The 15750-nt window shown below is 41.0% G+C and overlaps 1 protein-coding gene across 2 annotated transcripts in view; it reads right to left on the bottom strand.

Annotated features, from left to right (window-relative positions):
• Positions 1 to 704: 704 nt before the first annotated feature.
• The window catches only part of COL5A3 (collagen type V alpha 3 chain), a 70384-nt gene continuing 55338 nt past the window's right edge, over positions 705 to 15750 (bottom strand). For both annotated transcript variants that reach the window (XM_053464820.1, XM_053464822.1), the window contains 33 exons: positions 15205 to 15249; positions 14666 to 14719; positions 14091 to 14144; positions 13600 to 13653; positions 13165 to 13272; positions 12758 to 12847; positions 12241 to 12294; positions 11976 to 12083; positions 11502 to 11609; positions 11253 to 11306; positions 10716 to 10769; positions 10040 to 10147; positions 9295 to 9348; positions 8653 to 8706; positions 8519 to 8572; positions 8359 to 8412; positions 8009 to 8116; positions 7825 to 7878; positions 7681 to 7734; positions 7417 to 7470; positions 7274 to 7327; positions 7073 to 7180; positions 6333 to 6386; positions 6102 to 6155; positions 5846 to 5953; positions 5523 to 5576; positions 4175 to 4210; positions 3980 to 4033; positions 3232 to 3478; positions 2947 to 3059; positions 2458 to 2526; positions 1339 to 1572; positions 705 to 1080 (listed from right to left, as the gene is read on the bottom strand). In XM_053464820.1, coding sequence (XP_053320795.1) covers positions 934 to 1080; positions 1339 to 1572; positions 2458 to 2526; positions 2947 to 3059; positions 3232 to 3478; positions 3980 to 4033; positions 4175 to 4210; positions 5523 to 5576; positions 5846 to 5953; positions 6102 to 6155; positions 6333 to 6386; positions 7073 to 7180; positions 7274 to 7327; positions 7417 to 7470; positions 7681 to 7734; positions 7825 to 7878; positions 8009 to 8116; positions 8359 to 8412; positions 8519 to 8572; positions 8653 to 8706; positions 9295 to 9348; positions 10040 to 10147; positions 10716 to 10769; positions 11253 to 11306; positions 11502 to 11609; positions 11976 to 12083; positions 12241 to 12294; positions 12758 to 12847; positions 13165 to 13272; positions 13600 to 13653; positions 14091 to 14144; positions 14666 to 14719; positions 15205 to 15249 — 2709 coding nt within the window. In that variant the 3' untranslated portion in view covers positions 705 to 933. The remainder of the gene's footprint in view (positions 1081 to 1338; positions 1573 to 2457; positions 2527 to 2946; positions 3060 to 3231; positions 3479 to 3979; positions 4034 to 4174; positions 4211 to 5522; positions 5577 to 5845; positions 5954 to 6101; positions 6156 to 6332; positions 6387 to 7072; positions 7181 to 7273; positions 7328 to 7416; positions 7471 to 7680; positions 7735 to 7824; positions 7879 to 8008; positions 8117 to 8358; positions 8413 to 8518; positions 8573 to 8652; positions 8707 to 9294; positions 9349 to 10039; positions 10148 to 10715; positions 10770 to 11252; positions 11307 to 11501; positions 11610 to 11975; positions 12084 to 12240; positions 12295 to 12757; positions 12848 to 13164; positions 13273 to 13599; positions 13654 to 14090; positions 14145 to 14665; positions 14720 to 15204; positions 15250 to 15750) is intronic.

Here is a 15750-nt window from a genome sequence, read left to right as displayed (position 1 = left end):
GGTTATATGGAGCTATAGGAGCAGTTATAGGAAGCCGCAGAAATAATTAGAATTATAATATTTACCATAATACGGCGAGCCAATTTGGTTAGTTTGGTAGAGAGTTAAGGAAGCTATACACACAGAATATACAGTAAATTTAGAATATAGGTTAAAGTATTTAGCACCAAATCCCTCACACGTCGCAAGAGGGCATCTCAAGAGGACACAGCGTTGTATCTGATCCAACGGGTGGCTAACGCATTAACCCTTCAATAACCAGCGTCTGATTTGCAGACGCAGAATGCTTCTTTAACCCCTTAATGACAAAGCCCGTACATGTACGGGCTCAAAATGCATTGTTTTAGGGATCGCCCATTGTCCTTAAGGGGTTAACATTTAAACAGGATCTTTTCAAGAGGCGAGGGGTGGCCGACAGTGTTCGGAATATGACTGACAACAGCGTGAGCCAATCAGAACAAACTAGTTCATCAGGTTCCATGCACAAGAAGGTAGGTAAAATATCTCGATGGACAATTGCTCTCCAGTGCAAAACCAGGGAAGCTCTCAGGGATTGGAACATTTCTGAATTGTGTTCCAGAATTCCTATAAATTCCCTTTAGCAGCCGCACAGTGGTCATTGTTACCCTGCACGCTTTTTGTCCCCCCCCACCCACCTGATCAGGTGACCTAGGAACAAGGTCACAAAGAATTACAAGGTCATCTTGCCCCAATATATGATTTTATGAAACCCTACAAGGGTAAACCCTCAATGGGAACACAGTTAAAAAAAAAATTTCAAAATGCATAACAAAAAAACATTAAAAGATAACTCCTTGGCCATGGCAAACGGTGAATGTTTCTTGAGTTTATTGGCTGTGAAACGTGTTTGTTTTCGTTCTTGGATAATGAGGCTTATCTTTTAAAGTCTGTTTCTTCTTCTTGTTTTCATTTTTAACCATTGAAGCAGACAGGTCCCAGCTCAAAGCCAAATTTTTGGTTGTTCTCTCCAAAGTCACTGATGGCCACATCCCTGAGAGGAAGGTGCTCCACTTTGAAGGTGTTCACCTCTAGTACAGTTCTTTCCATGCCTTTACGGATCTGTTGGAAAGGAGAAAAGGTATTAGTGACATATGGGTCCTAAACGGTCCTACTGTAAGAAATCAGGGTCCTAAACGGTCCTACTGTAACAAATCAGTAGCCCTTTTATTAATAACCTAGGTAGCCAAGTTCATCATGCTCAACACCAGGGTTGATATGTTTTGTTTTAGCCTACAATTGTTAAGTCGGGAGAGTGTAAATGAGTACTTATACTTCTGTAGTCACAAAAACTAGTATGTTAGTCCAATGTCATCTTACCTGGCATCCATCATACAATGCCCTTAGTTGAAGCGTGCGGCTTTGCGAAAGCTCCTCCTCATTGTCTGCCCGGAACTTCAACGCCCGATTGTGATTCCCTTGTGAAAAGTCGTACCACGCTGCGGACTGCTGGCAGTTATAGGTGAAATTTTGCCGACCTGTGGCGCTTAGTAGTTTAAGGAAGGTCATCTGGACAACGTGGACGGGATTGCCATCTGCATCTATATACTGAAACTGTGGAAATACAAAACAGATTTCATTTGGTATTATTCATAGATTGTATACCAGAGTATTACATTGTTAATTTATTATCCATGTTGAATGCTCCACAGATAATCTGGCTATAAAGTAGATATGATCTCAAAACTATGAACTTAAATTATATTTAAAATACATTATGCAAAAAAGCTGCTACCAGGGAATGTGGCTTTAGTTAGGGTTTGCTGGCTTACTGAGACATCTAAAGTTTGCTGGATTTTAGAGGATTTCTCATTGAGATGAAATCTATAGCGTCCCAGTCATACCGCGGCAGTTGGGATGCATATTAAAGCGGACCTGTCAATTTTCCAGTACCAAATAAAGTCACTTAGACTTAGACTTACTGGTGTTTGCAGTCATCGGCTGTCTAGGTCATTTATCTGCCACTTGGAGGTCACCTTTGCAGGTACTTACATGATAAAGAACCTGTCGCCATCACCGCTTTTAACTTAACTAAATTAATTTATTTCTATCTTGTAGTTTGTTTTGTGTGCCTTTGTTTGGGAGATGTTTAGATTAAACGATAACCCCAAGGAACCTCGGATAAGTGTTCGAGGTGGCAGGGCCAGCATTATCTGATCAGGTTCCTGTGCTGAAGCCCTGTCCCTTCTTCTCCTCTCACCCTTACAAAGGCTCCCTGAACTAATCAATAACACTGGGAAACAGTATAGAAATGTAAAATTTGGCAAAAAAAAGAAAAATTAGCTGTCATTTTTTTAACACAATGCAGTATAGTAATCACCTAGTATGTCTAGCAGATAGGGCAAAGTTAACAGACCCAATACATGTACGGTATAAACACAAATGCTTTCTGTTACAATGTTATAAACGTCTATTAAAACAGGACAAAGAACAAAGTACCTTCTTGCCACGTTTAAATGTGCTGTACCAGCCCCCTGGGGTTTCTTTGCTCCAAGCTGCAATTTTCACCTAGAGGAAGAAAACATGGCTGCCATAAGTTCTTGGAGTTCATAAATTGTTGGAAATGTTATGTTTTGTATAAAACAGCAGGCATATTTATATAACCTATCAATCCACAATCTATAATAATAATTACGCCCAGGCTGCAAGCCCAGGCTGCTCATCCTTGCTTATGCATCGTGTCCAAATCAAGCGCTGCAATGCAGACGTGTGACAGAGACGCACTAGTTGCGTGTTGTGACACTACAGCGTGCAGTATGCTGGAGAAGGCAACCCAAAAAGTGTACATTATCATGTCTTCAGTCTGCAGGGAGGCATGTCTTCATGGAGATGTATCAGCTCTCACCGCTAGACACCAGCACCACCTCTGTTTCAGCTACATCGACCTCCTATGTAAATGAATAATCGTTATTTTATCGTTATACTGACCGATTCAAACTTTTTGTCTGGGAGCAGGCAGGTCTCTCCCCCCGCGGTGAAATTGCAGAACACTTTGAATGCGTCTCTATTACACCCTTGGTTTGGGTCAATCCAGTATTCTCCTAAAAATGACAAATTGTGATTTGTTAGCTGCTTTATGATAACACTACCTATAACTCCTATTAACCCATGAAACCCCTTCTGTTACTCTATTTAACCCTTCTCTATAACCCATTCTGTTACTCCATATAATCCCTCCCATGCCTCCTAGAAAATACCCAAGGCCTCTTTTACCATCTTTATAGTCAGGGTGACACATTTGGAGTTCTTTGCAGGTCCTTCCTGGGCTGTCCTTGGATCCCACAGGCCATCTCATCTGCTCCACCTCAACTTTGAGGGAGCCAAGGGTGGCGTATACTTCTTCCATCCCATCTGCCATATAATCAGTGTATCCTTCATCAGCTTGGTCCACCTCAGACTCTCGACGCCTCTTCCTTGTTGACTCATATGGCAATGGATCTATGACTCGTGCCGCAGGTCCCTGTAATAAGGATCACAGACCAAAAAATTCAGCAGGCCCCAAGATAACACTTTGGCAGAAATAAGTATGTCAACTGAATGGCCAAATTAAATGGAGGTCACATGGTGTGATGTCTAGGTATGTTAGAGTAAGGGTCATCCTACGGACTAAAAGGCCTACGGACAAGATATCAATGGCCTCATTGATGCAGCTGCCCAAAAACACAATTGGCACTCAAACTGCCACTCTCCAATGCCTAAAAACACACCAGCAGAATCCTACCTCAGATATTAATAGATTTAATATTTACAAGAAATCTAGTGAACGTTTTGAAGACCCAAAGGCTTTAGGTTTCTTGCCTGGAAGACCAAAGACATGCCAACTATAGCTCAGGCAAACTCTTGTGTGACTTTTTAGGAAATTATGTGAATATAGATGGAGATTGCTTATTGGTCAGTATAACTAATACACACAATACCCAATGAGAACAAATTTAGGAGTCAGAGAGGTATATAAACTTACTGGAGGTCCTGGTGGTCCAGCTAATCCTGGATCACCTCTGATTCCGATAACGCCCTACAGAAGCAATGATGAGGATTTATTGTTAGTTTCTGTTCATTGTTCCCACATGTATCACAAAAATACTATAGGCACCAATCTGTGATATTTTTAGGTGCAATCCATGGATCTATTATGTTCTAACTGTTTAGGACCTACCGGAGCTCCTTTGGATCCTTTTTGTCCTACAGGACCCTGTGGAATGAATAAAACATGGTAAATAATATTATTTCACATTCAACCCAAACCCTTGTATTGATTTTAAATACATTGCAGAAATTGTTAATCCTGTTCCCCATGTATAGCTTGCTTATAAATATTAAAGAAAATGGCTGCTCCAAGCATAATTTCAAAATCTCTTCCTACAAATTATATGATCCTGTTAATTGTATCTAGCGCATTACTCATCACCCTTGAGTGGAGCTCTATTCCTGTTTTTCCATTTATGGAGGTCAGTTTTTAGATCTTTATTCCTATTGTTCCACAAGTTCTATTCCTAGTGTTCCACAAGTTCTATTCCTAGTGTTTCGTGAGTAGAGCTCTATTCCTAGAGTTCATTACTGAAACTCTATTCCTAGTGTTCCATGAGTGAAGCTCTATTCCTAGTGTTTCATGAGTTAAGCTCTATTCCTAGTGTTTCATGAGTTAAGCTCTATTCCTAGTGTTCCATGAGTGAAGCTCTATTCCTAGTGTTCCATGAGTGAAGCTCTATTCCTAGTGTTCCATGAGTTAAGATCTATTGCTAGTGTTCCATGAGTGAAGCTTTATTCCTAGTGTTCCATGAGTGAAGCTCTATTCCTAGTGTTCCATGAGTGAAGCTCTATTCCTAGTATTCCATGAGTGAAGCTCTATTCCTAGTGTTCCATGAGTGAAGCTCTATTTCTAGTGTTCCATGAGTGAAGCTCTATTCCTAGTGTTCCATGAGTGAAGCTCTATTCCTAGTGTTCCATGAGTGAAGCTCTATTCCTAGTATGAGTTAAGCTCTATTCCTAGTGTTTCATGAGTTAAGCTCTATTCCTAGTGTTTCATGAGTTAAGCTCTATTCCTAGTGTTCCATGAGTGAAGCTCTATTCCTAGTGTTCCATGAGTTAAGATCTATTGCTAGTGTTCCATGAGTGAAGCTTTATTCCTAGTGTTCCATGAGTGAAGCTCTATTCCTAGTGTTCCATGAGTGAAGCTCTATTCCTAGTGTTCCATGAGTGAAGCTCTATTCCTAGTGTTCCATGAGTGAAGCTCTATTTCTAGTGTTCCATGAGTGAAGCTCTATTCCTAGTGTTCCATGAGTGAAGCTCTATTCCTAGTGTTCCATGAGTGAAGCTCTATTCCTAGTGTTCCATGAGTGAAGCTCTATTCCTAGTGTTCCATGAGTGAAGCTCTATTCCTAGTGTTCCATGAGTGAAGCTCTATTCCTAGTGTTTCATGTGTGAAGCTCTATTCCTAGTGTTCCCTGAGTGAAGATTTATTCCTAGTGCCATATGAAGCTTAAATCAGGTTAAGGAGTAGTTACCAGAAGGCCACCAGGTCCTGGTGGGCCATTGGGTCCAGGTGATCCAACAAGACCCTTGAAAAAAGAACAGGATGGAATTAATCTTTACACCAATTGTTGTCATTATGTCACTATGCTGCCCAGTGGCACTGTCCCTTTTATCCCATTTCACATGTAATTGTCATTATGTCTCTGTGCTCACACTTCCTACAAAGACTGGCTCTTTAACTCATTAATCATGTCAGTGCCTGACACCTTTAATACAACAAACCATTTCAGTCATCTGGTCACTATATCATGTATGTGCAGTAGTATGTCCATCTGGCCACATTATGCTGACTTACTCCATCTCCCTTGGGACCGGGTACTCCTTGGTTTCCAGGTGGTCCTTTGTCTCCCTTCTCCCCCATTTCACCTGGTGGTCCAATCAATCCTATTAATCCAGCATGGCCCTATAAGAAAAGGGATGAGGAATGTGAAACAGAATAATACGGCCAATAGGCTTTACAGTAATAACATTTTCAAGTTGGCTCCTAACAGTAGTTTGTGACAGTGTCAAGTTTACTTAGATTATACAGTAAGACTGGAGGCCAATTTTACCTTGTCCCCTTTTACACCTGGGTCTCCTTTTAATCCTGGTAATCCTGCAGGACCCTAAAAAAAGATAAAAAAACAAATCCAGATATTTATCCAGCTTTAAAACATGTCGATAAGAAGAAATGAACAGATTGATCATTCAGTGAAAAGAGAAAACTGCTATTATGCCCCAACGCTGGATATTCAAATACTCTTCCATCCGATCCTCTAAGCCAACCTCTGTCCATTACTCACCATTGGGCCTGGAGGTCCTGTTTGTCCAGGAGATCCCAACAGCCCAGGTTCACCCTGCAAGATATTTGGGAGACAAAATATAAATTACCACCCTGTCTCCCATATACAAGTAAAACCTCTCACAACGATACAGTGAATGCCACCTGCTGTAGATCCCTACCTACTTTACTAGGTAATTAAAAACAAAACAAATGTCTTCAGTGGTTCTTTAAGATGAGAACCATGGATAAATCTGGGGTTGGCAGATGCCAGGAGAACATTTAGTCCCAGTATAGGGTAATGTTAATGCTACAGCAAGACATTTTAGATAATTGTATGCTTGGTTAATGTCAAGCAAGGTCCATAAAGACATGGTTTGATGAGCTTGGTGTGGAGGAATTTAAGTGAGTGCACAGAGCCCTGACCTCAACCCAAGTGAACACCTTTGAGATGAATTGCAATGCTGATTGAGAGCCAGGCCTTCTCGTTCAACATCAATGCCTGGCCTCACAAATGCTTTTTTGGCTGAACGGGCACACATTTCTACAGAAACTATCCAAAAACTTGTGTAAAGCCTTTCCAGAGTAGTGGAGGCTGTTACAGTCACAAAGTGTGTGTGGGGAAGGGACTCTATAATAATACTCATGGTTTTGGAATGGGATGTCCAACAAGCTCCTATAGGTGTGATGGTCAGGTGCCCGCATCCATTGGACACAGAGTAGATAAAAATGCCAATTTCCGGAAATAGAGTAGTCACTCACACCAGGTCCTGGGATACCCCTCAGACCCTGCGATCCAGCTTTTCCCGGTGATCCCTGTGGTCCTACTGGCCCTGTCTTTCCAGGAAGTCCTTCAGTGCCAGGTTCTCCCTGTAAAACAAAACAGATTAGATAATATTGTTGACACCTTCCATAAATGATGCTACTAGACTTAATTCCCAACTACTATGTCATCCTTAGTACCTTAGCTCCTTTCTCCCCCTGCCTTCCTTCTTTGCCAGCAAGTCCCAAAGGCCCCTGGGATAAGGAATGAGATAACATGGTTAGCAGATAGGCAATAATGTGCATATTCACACACATATGTACACACAGCAAGTTTTACCAACCCTCCTTCCTGGTGCACCATTGGGTCCAGGTTCTCCTGATGGTCCAGGTGGTCCCTGGAATGAAGAGATTTTAAGCAAAATTTCCTCCCAAATCATGATGCTAGTATCCTAAATCCTCCTAAATCATGACTATAATGCAATGAATAAGACTTAAATTAAGTTACTCGGTATTGATTCATAATCAAAGTTGGATTAAGGGTTCTAAGTAAATAGAACTACTGGGTAGTTCATAGAGTATCTTAAGAAGTCCTTTTTTATACTCACAGGGTTTCCACTGTCTCCAGCATCACCCTTTTCTCCAGGCGCTCCATCCAAACCCTAAATGAACAAAGGAATTATCATCATAGGCATACAAGACATTATCGATACGCTGTCCAAAACTTTTCACTGTGGCGTCAGAAGACTTACCGGTATCCCAGGTTCTCCTCTTGGACCATGATCTCCAGGGAAACCAATTGGACCCTAATATGAAAATAAAGTCTTAATTGCACTTAGCTTCTAATGCCAAGGGAAAATGGCAATGAATGGGACTGGATGACTACATATGAATGAGCTCTAAATGGAAATGGGTTGACATGGTGAGGATTTTTACCAAGTTTCCTTTTGGACCATCTTCTCCAGGACGTCCTTTCTTTCCAGGTATCCCAGCTGCACCAGAAGGCCCTGATTCCCCTTTTTCACCAACATCGCCTTTACCTCCCTGTAGGAAAATAAAGTGTGATAAAGTGGTTCACATCTCCAACTCCTTGTCTTCACATCGGTTTTATCTTTACTTTTCACGGTTTTCCACTTCCTTACTTTTTCTTCTGTTATTTTGTTCTCTCACAACTATTGTATGCCTTTCCCTATATAATCCCCATTGACACTTTTTTTTTCTTTTTCCTTCCTTCTTTTTCCTTCCTTTTCCCTGCTGTCCGTTCCTTATTTATTTTTGATACTTACAGGAGGTCCTGCTTCTCCTGGCTGTCCTGGATCTCCAGCCTCACCTGGCTCTCCCTATTAAAATAAAATATGGAATGTAATTAATATAAACATATGAAAACGTGTCTCCATAATTCCATACTAAGAGGTTCAAGTTTCTCCATTTGTTGACCATTCTCACCTTCTCTCCAACAGAACCTGGTTGGCCCAAACCTCCCGGCATGCCTGGTGGTCCCTGAAATACCAAAAATGTGGAGAGTCAGCCCAAACGTGTGCTTATTTTATGTGTTCTGCAAGGGACTGTAATGTACTTACATCTCCACCGTTGGGGCCCATGGGACCTCTTGGACCTCCAGTGCCAGGTGGACCCTGCAATAGAACAAGGAAACTATGAGAATAAAGTTTTTCTGACTAGCTAACTAAAAACTTTTTCTGAAAGTATCACTCCAGCCCTATTACGTAACATGCTTATTAGAGACGATTTTATATAGATCCTGATGCATTTAATCACATTTCTGTCTCATTTTACTTCTCCCCGTGGCTGCCTCTACTGAACCAGGAAGTGTTCTTAAGTATGCTTCCTGTCCATGCTCAGCAGCACACCCATCCTAGTAAAATAATTTAGTGGACTAGACTGTCCACCCCAATTCATTATTTTAGCTAAAAGTCCTCATTAACAAGATATTAGACTATAAACTTTTATTTTCACCATAGACAAAAATGGAAAGTTCTTGTTAAGTGGGTCATCGGTTGCTTGCTTGGTTAACACAACAACTTTTCTAAATTTACACCATAATTGTTTTTTTTTTTTTTTTACACATAACCCCTAATGATTCAAACAAACAGGATTGAATGGTTAGAACAGCCTGGATGTAATCGTGAGAATAATACCTGAGACCTAAACCACATTCATTGAAATTATTAATATATATATGTTTAGGTTAAACAAAAACTTACCATTGGTCCAACATGCCCACTCTCTCCTTTTTCCCCTGTGGGTCCAGGCATACCCTGTAAGAAAAGACACATGCTGAAATCTTTTATGAACTTTAGTGTCACAGTGTCACATTCTAAGTCTGGGAGATTCCGTTTGACTTTGATACATATCACCATACCTCCAGGTTTGAACTGCTTGTTTGGCTACTGCTCACCTAAGACCTTCTATGACCACGGGTGGTAACCCCAACTCCATGCCTAGCTAGCTCTGTTTCCCAGAAGACAGAGAGCTCTGATTAGCCCACTGAAATAGTTAAACTGCTTTAATATATTTTTCAGAAGACAGCTTCCCGTTAGAGTCCTCTGTAGAAGTATGAAGTATTCAATTTCAAAACCCAACCAATAGTGGGAGGTGTGACCTGTTCACCATCAATAATCCTTCATTTTGCGTTCTTTGATTATATTTATAGCCAAAGTGTGTTTTACTCATTGTTGTGAGATTTTATTTTGAGATTCTTTGAAGTACTTTCATTTGGTACCTTTTTCTGAAGGAAAGACCTCTGAGGTCCCTAAAGTTTATGTGACTCTACATCATTTTATATGTCGACCCAATAAAACACATCATCTCTGACTGAAGACATGACAATAAATAGGTGAGTGGCCTAAAACTCAGAATTTGCTTCTTGTGGCAGGGGTATGTTAGCTCGACTCCCTTCTGCATGGAAAGCTATGTGGCATGGAATCCCATTCTGCTTGTGTCACTCACCTGAAGTCCTCTTGGTCCAGCCACACCAGTGGAACCACGATGACCCTCGTCACCTTTTGGACCCTGCATTCCTTGTTGACCTCTCCTTCCTGGCTCTCCATCTTGGCCCTAAGAAAAATACAGATGCCGTCAAACAGGAATTCAGTAAATAAGTACACATTCAAGATTTTTAATACATCCCACTAGAAGAATAATAATTGTGGATGCCTGCCTTTAAGTACCTAAGATTATTGGATAGTGCTAAAACTTGTGTTTTCAGAGAATGACTGTTACGGCACCTAATTGTCATCCACTGACAACATAAAAAGGGTATTAGTTTTGTTGGAGGATGTGTGAATGTTGTGTTACCACTGTAGCTAGTGATCCCTTTACTAGGGACTAGAGACATCCTTGTGTATTCATATATAACTCTTCCGCTGCTCCCTGGACGGCGCCCGGAGCTGCTAAGGACTGCTGGTGTTGGGTTATTGGCATGCTAGCCTTTCGGGATAGACATCTCCTAGCATTCTCCATCACAGCCCAATTATGACAGTATACATGAGGCACATGAGACTTTTTTCTTAAGAATACAACTGTACATAATTTTGGCAGGGTTCTAATTTCAGCACTTGGGTTGGACATAGAGCTGGTTCTATATAAGTCATGCTGTATCAGCTTGTTTATTCAAGTTACTTACTGGAACACCAGGATGGCCGATTGGACCTTGAATACCGACAGGTCCTGGGGGTCCCTATGAACACAAAAAAAATTGAAAAAGAATGTAGGATGGTAAATACACCCCAAAGGTCCCTTTCTCCGTCCAATATGCCTTACAGTATTTATTACTTTCCCCCCATTTCTTAATAGCTTGTCTTGCAGCTGTTTGGCCAATCCCTAGCTAAATGGTCTAGAAATAGGGTATCCCAACATCAAAATGCCCACACACAAGATACTCCAATTGGCTCAATGCCCATTCTCCGTAGCCAATACCCCCCATGTATATCAGCTCCATTTCTATATGCCCATAACATCTTCCCATCAGATCAATTACTGCTCATATTGTCCCGCTTATAAGTAAGCCTCTCCCACCAACTTTCTGCCAACATCTATTAATATGTTAAAGGTTCTACCTTCCCTGATGAACTTAACATCTTTGTAACCAACTCTCAAGCATCTTTCAGACACCACAATCTCAGACACTTTTTTGCAGTGAACAATATAGGGGAAATTTTACCGATTCTCCCTTGTCTCCTTTGCCTCCTTTTTGTCCAGGTCCTCCCATTTCACCCTACAAAAGACATGTATTGAAGTTAGTGGTGGAATCAGGACATTTCCAGTAACCAGATTCTCGTAACTTCTTTTCCAGTAACCCGATAATCAAGCGAAGGAATCTATAGGGCTGCGTGGTAGGTGTTTGTTTGGCATAGTGACCAAAATAACAACATCTTAATGAAGAATTTCTGAACAACAGTAAAGATCTTACCTTATCTCCATCATCACCAGCAGGTCCTGGTGGTCCAGCAGGTCCTGGTAGTCCTATATTACCCTGTCCTCCATCTTGGCCAGCAGATCCCATAGGTCCTCTCTCACCCTACAAAACACAGAGGATGTTGTTAATTTCTTAGTTAATATATAATTGGTGTGATAGTAGGATGACACAAAATGCATAGTTACATTGAATGAATATCCACCCAACCCAAATGTTATAAAAATGAGAATGACACAATAACCATATTGGTAAATTAGCTGTACGCAAAAGCCTATTTCAGTCCTGACCTTGAATTTTTTGATAAATAGGCGTTTTTATTCTGGCATCTCTACACTAAATCTGATTTATTCCCATTGTTTGGCCTTCTTTTGGACCATTTACCTCATCTGTCACTCCTACATCTTCTGGCTTAAGGCAAACTCTTTCTCTGGTATGGGTGTAAAATATATCGACTCATTGGATACTTACTGGGTTACCCTTTTCGCCAGCAGGTCCTTGAGTTCCTTGTCCTCCGGGACGTCCTGGAAGTCCAATGCCCCCAGCTGCCCCAGAAGGTCCACGTTCTCCAGCAGGACCCTGTAGACAAACATTGTACAGAGTGATTAGATGAATGGACTGGAACAGTCATTTAAAGCTGAATGAGGAAGGGTAGTACAGAGACAAATTGTTATATAGATGAACACTATCAGGTAGCCATATATTATGCCCTTTGCACGAATGCAGGTATACTTACTGGTGCCCCTGCCTGACCCGGAGGGCCTTCTCCTCCTTTCAAACCAGATGGACCCTAAGTAAAACAGAGATGTAATTTAGTTTGAAGTTAATCATGTACACTGTATATTTTATGAATGTGGTAAATGATATACATTATTCAAGCATGGGACTGTGTTGTCTTGGTATATATACAGCACAATACTACACTAATCAATTTATCTGTGTAATTATCCCATCGTACATTCACCCAATACCAATCAACTTAATGAGGATGATCCCACAGGGTTTAAAAAATATTTTTTTATCTTTGTACCACAAATGCAAGAACTGACTGAGTAAGAAATGAAGTTCCCTGGTAACGTGACAGGACATACGCATATACCTGCTATTCTTTTATCAAATACATTTTTTCACCATACTCGGAATCATATCGGAGGTCAACATTCTATATTTGTGCCCTATTTTTTTGGTTTTATTCTTTGTGCCATTTATTTTTTTCTTTGATTGTCCAACTGGGGGGACTAAGTAATACTTACATTTTCACCGGCAGTGCCCCTGGCACCTGGAAATCCACGTAATCCTTGAGGTCCACTTTTTCCTGGGATCCCTCCAGGACCAGGGTCACCCTGTCATGGTAAAGAGGCATCATTAGGTTTTAAAGTGGGGATGGAAAGTGGGTGTAAGAGTTAATGAACTTAGGGGCTTCATAAGTCATATATTGTCCTTTCCCACTTTTAACAATCACACATCAACTCGAGTGCCATCATTTCCCCAGAGTTGTCCTTCTGAATCTAGTCCTCCACATAGAACTAACCCATGTTACTCATTTCCCATATTATATTTTGTAACTAGGAGCAAATAGCTTGATACCAATGAAATCAGACACCAATAAGTTACTTGAAAGTCCATGAGCAGTTTTCCTGGTCACGCTCTGACACAGTACCTTTGCCCCTTCCCGTCCTGCCTCTCCTGGTAATCCTTGTTCTCCCGGTGATCCTGGGGTACCTGGATGACCTCTTTCTCCCATAGGTCCTGTTTCCCCGGATTTGCCCTAATGCACCATGAAAAAAACAATGAGCTTAAAAACAAACAATATCAGGCAGAGGGACTTAGTATTATCCTTGCTGTTCTGGCTTCTTCCCATGTCTGGATTGTCCTCCTAGACAAGATGGTTTCCAACGTTTTAGTGTAGAAGGCCTATTCCATAAAGCAGTCCGGCTACCAAAGTTTAATGTCAGGCGGGTGGTGCCGAGGGAGAGTGCAACAAAGGTTCTGTTCACATGAAAACGGCACCATTGGTACCATTCTTCATAAAACGCTGTAATCAATGCAAAGCCTGGAGTCTGGTTATGTTTGCTCAAAAACTTCTAAGACGTACCTGTGGCCCCACAACTCCAGCAGGTCCTGGGAGGCCTGTTTTGCCTTGAAATCCCTGTTATGACAAAATAGAATGAGACAGAACTCAAAGACATGAAAAATTCAATGTACAACTTACATATCCATTCCATTAGTCCTTAAACCTATGACAAAGATTGTACAGCCTCTAAAACCTCTGAATTTAATATCAGATATTCTACCTTTTTTCTCGCCCAATTATTTGTCTTCTGGTTACATAGTTTTCCTACATTTCCTACCATTCCACATTTTAGCATGGTTGACCTTGGTATGCATAAGGGTATATGCACGTGGAATCAATGTCCAAAATATCTGACTTACATGTATCTATTAATATTGTATTGGAACACCCTATGTTCTAAGTTAGAACGCATTGGAGCTACACGTGTTGAAATGCGAGTCTTGCTGACGGCAAATCAGGAGCTTTGGCATTGTTACCTAGTCTATGATATTCAAGCCATTAAACAAACTTACCGGCTCTCCTCGCTGGCCTGCATGTCCGGGTAACCCATCCTTACCAGAGCTGCCCTAATGTTGAAGCAGAATCACATTGTAAGGTTCACAAGGTGTATGACATTAAACAGTAATAAACACACGAAGAAAGAAACAGATGTGATGACAACTGCCGAGAAGTTGCTACATTACCCTTTATAATAACACTTCGCTCTGTTCTCATTTTTCTCAATATCCTTTGTATTTTATTCCAGAAGAGTTACTCCCAATAGGTAACAGGACAAGTGACCCAGTGGATCGCATTACTTTTTCATGATTAGTTTTTCTGCTTTTTGTGTTGTATAAAAATGATCAGAGACCTTTTCTGCAACCAATTGACTTACATAGTTACATAGTTATATAGGCTGAAAAAAGACATGCGTCCATCAAGTTCAGCCTTTCCTATATCTGTTAATTTGTTGCTGTTGATCCAAAAGAAGGCAAAAAAACCCAGTTTGGATCATTCCAATTTTGCACTAACCAGGGAAAAAATTCCTTCTTGACCCCAAAATGGCAGTCAGATTTCTCGTTGGACTTGCACAGTATCTGATACTTACTGGTGGTCCCTTGGGTCCTGGAAAGCCAACTGGGCCCTGACTTCCTGGAGGACCCTGGAAATGATACAGGAGAAATGCAGTGTTAGAATCCTTGCATAGGTTTTAATCTCACTGGTATAGAAGGAGCATGAGATTCATAATATGTCTCATTAAACCATTGCGAAGCCTTGATTAGAGCCGCCCGATCTACATGTATGTATCTTTTCTTGGATCTAAACGTATTTATTTCTGACCATGTTATTGCACATGTGTAAAATCAGTACTTCTTGATATGCAGTTGTATTATGGAGCAAATAAATTAAAGACAGCTAGTCGGGTAACAAATGATTGACAGTAGCAGCAGAAATCATTAGTTCCGGCCTAATACACCAAGAAGCTGAGTAAGGGGAAAAATAGAGGAAAGTAGCACTTTCTGTCTTGAAGAAACAGCAGTTGTTTGTTTGCTTCATGAGCCTTATGATGTTACCTTTATGGCGTGTGACCATTAAAATACTTGGTACTGGGCTGTGCAAGTCCAGATGTAAGGAGCAGACTCTCACCTTTTCACCTGGTGTTCCGGGGACTCCATCGTTACCGCTATCTCCCTGCGCAAAGAGAACCAACAGTCATTCGGTGCGATCCTGAATTCAGCTGAACATCCCTAAGTTCTATATAACTCTTATCCTTAAATTTATAGTAATATTCCTATAGTCGCTGGAAGGCATTACCAAATGCCACTACCAGAAAGAAACAAGTAAACTTCCCAAGAGGCAGATTATGCGTGAGACTAGCTCAACCGGGAATGGGTAACGTTTAGTATCCTATAGATTGTAAACTCACAAGGGCAGGACCTGCTTCTCCTTCTCCAACAGTATGTTGTTTTTTGTGTTAATGTTATTGTTCATTTTAATTGTCTTTTTTCCATATTTTTACTGACCCATATCACAGCACTATAGATTCTGAGGACGTATATATAAATGCAATGTTCTCTTGTTCTATCATACAGTGGAAATCTTCCCTGTATTTTGGGGCTGAACTTGGGATCAGCCTGATACGCCTCGGTTAATTATAGCATGTGTCCACAAACCATTGGGATGCAGGAACAT

Source organism: Spea bombifrons, chromosome 4 (assembly GCF_027358695.1).
Source record: "Spea bombifrons isolate aSpeBom1 chromosome 4, aSpeBom1.2.pri, whole genome shotgun sequence".
In the NCBI taxonomy this organism is placed as follows: Eukaryota; Metazoa; Chordata; class Amphibia; order Anura; family Pelobatidae; genus Spea; species Spea bombifrons.
This window is presented reverse-complemented; position numbering and strand designations above follow the sequence as displayed.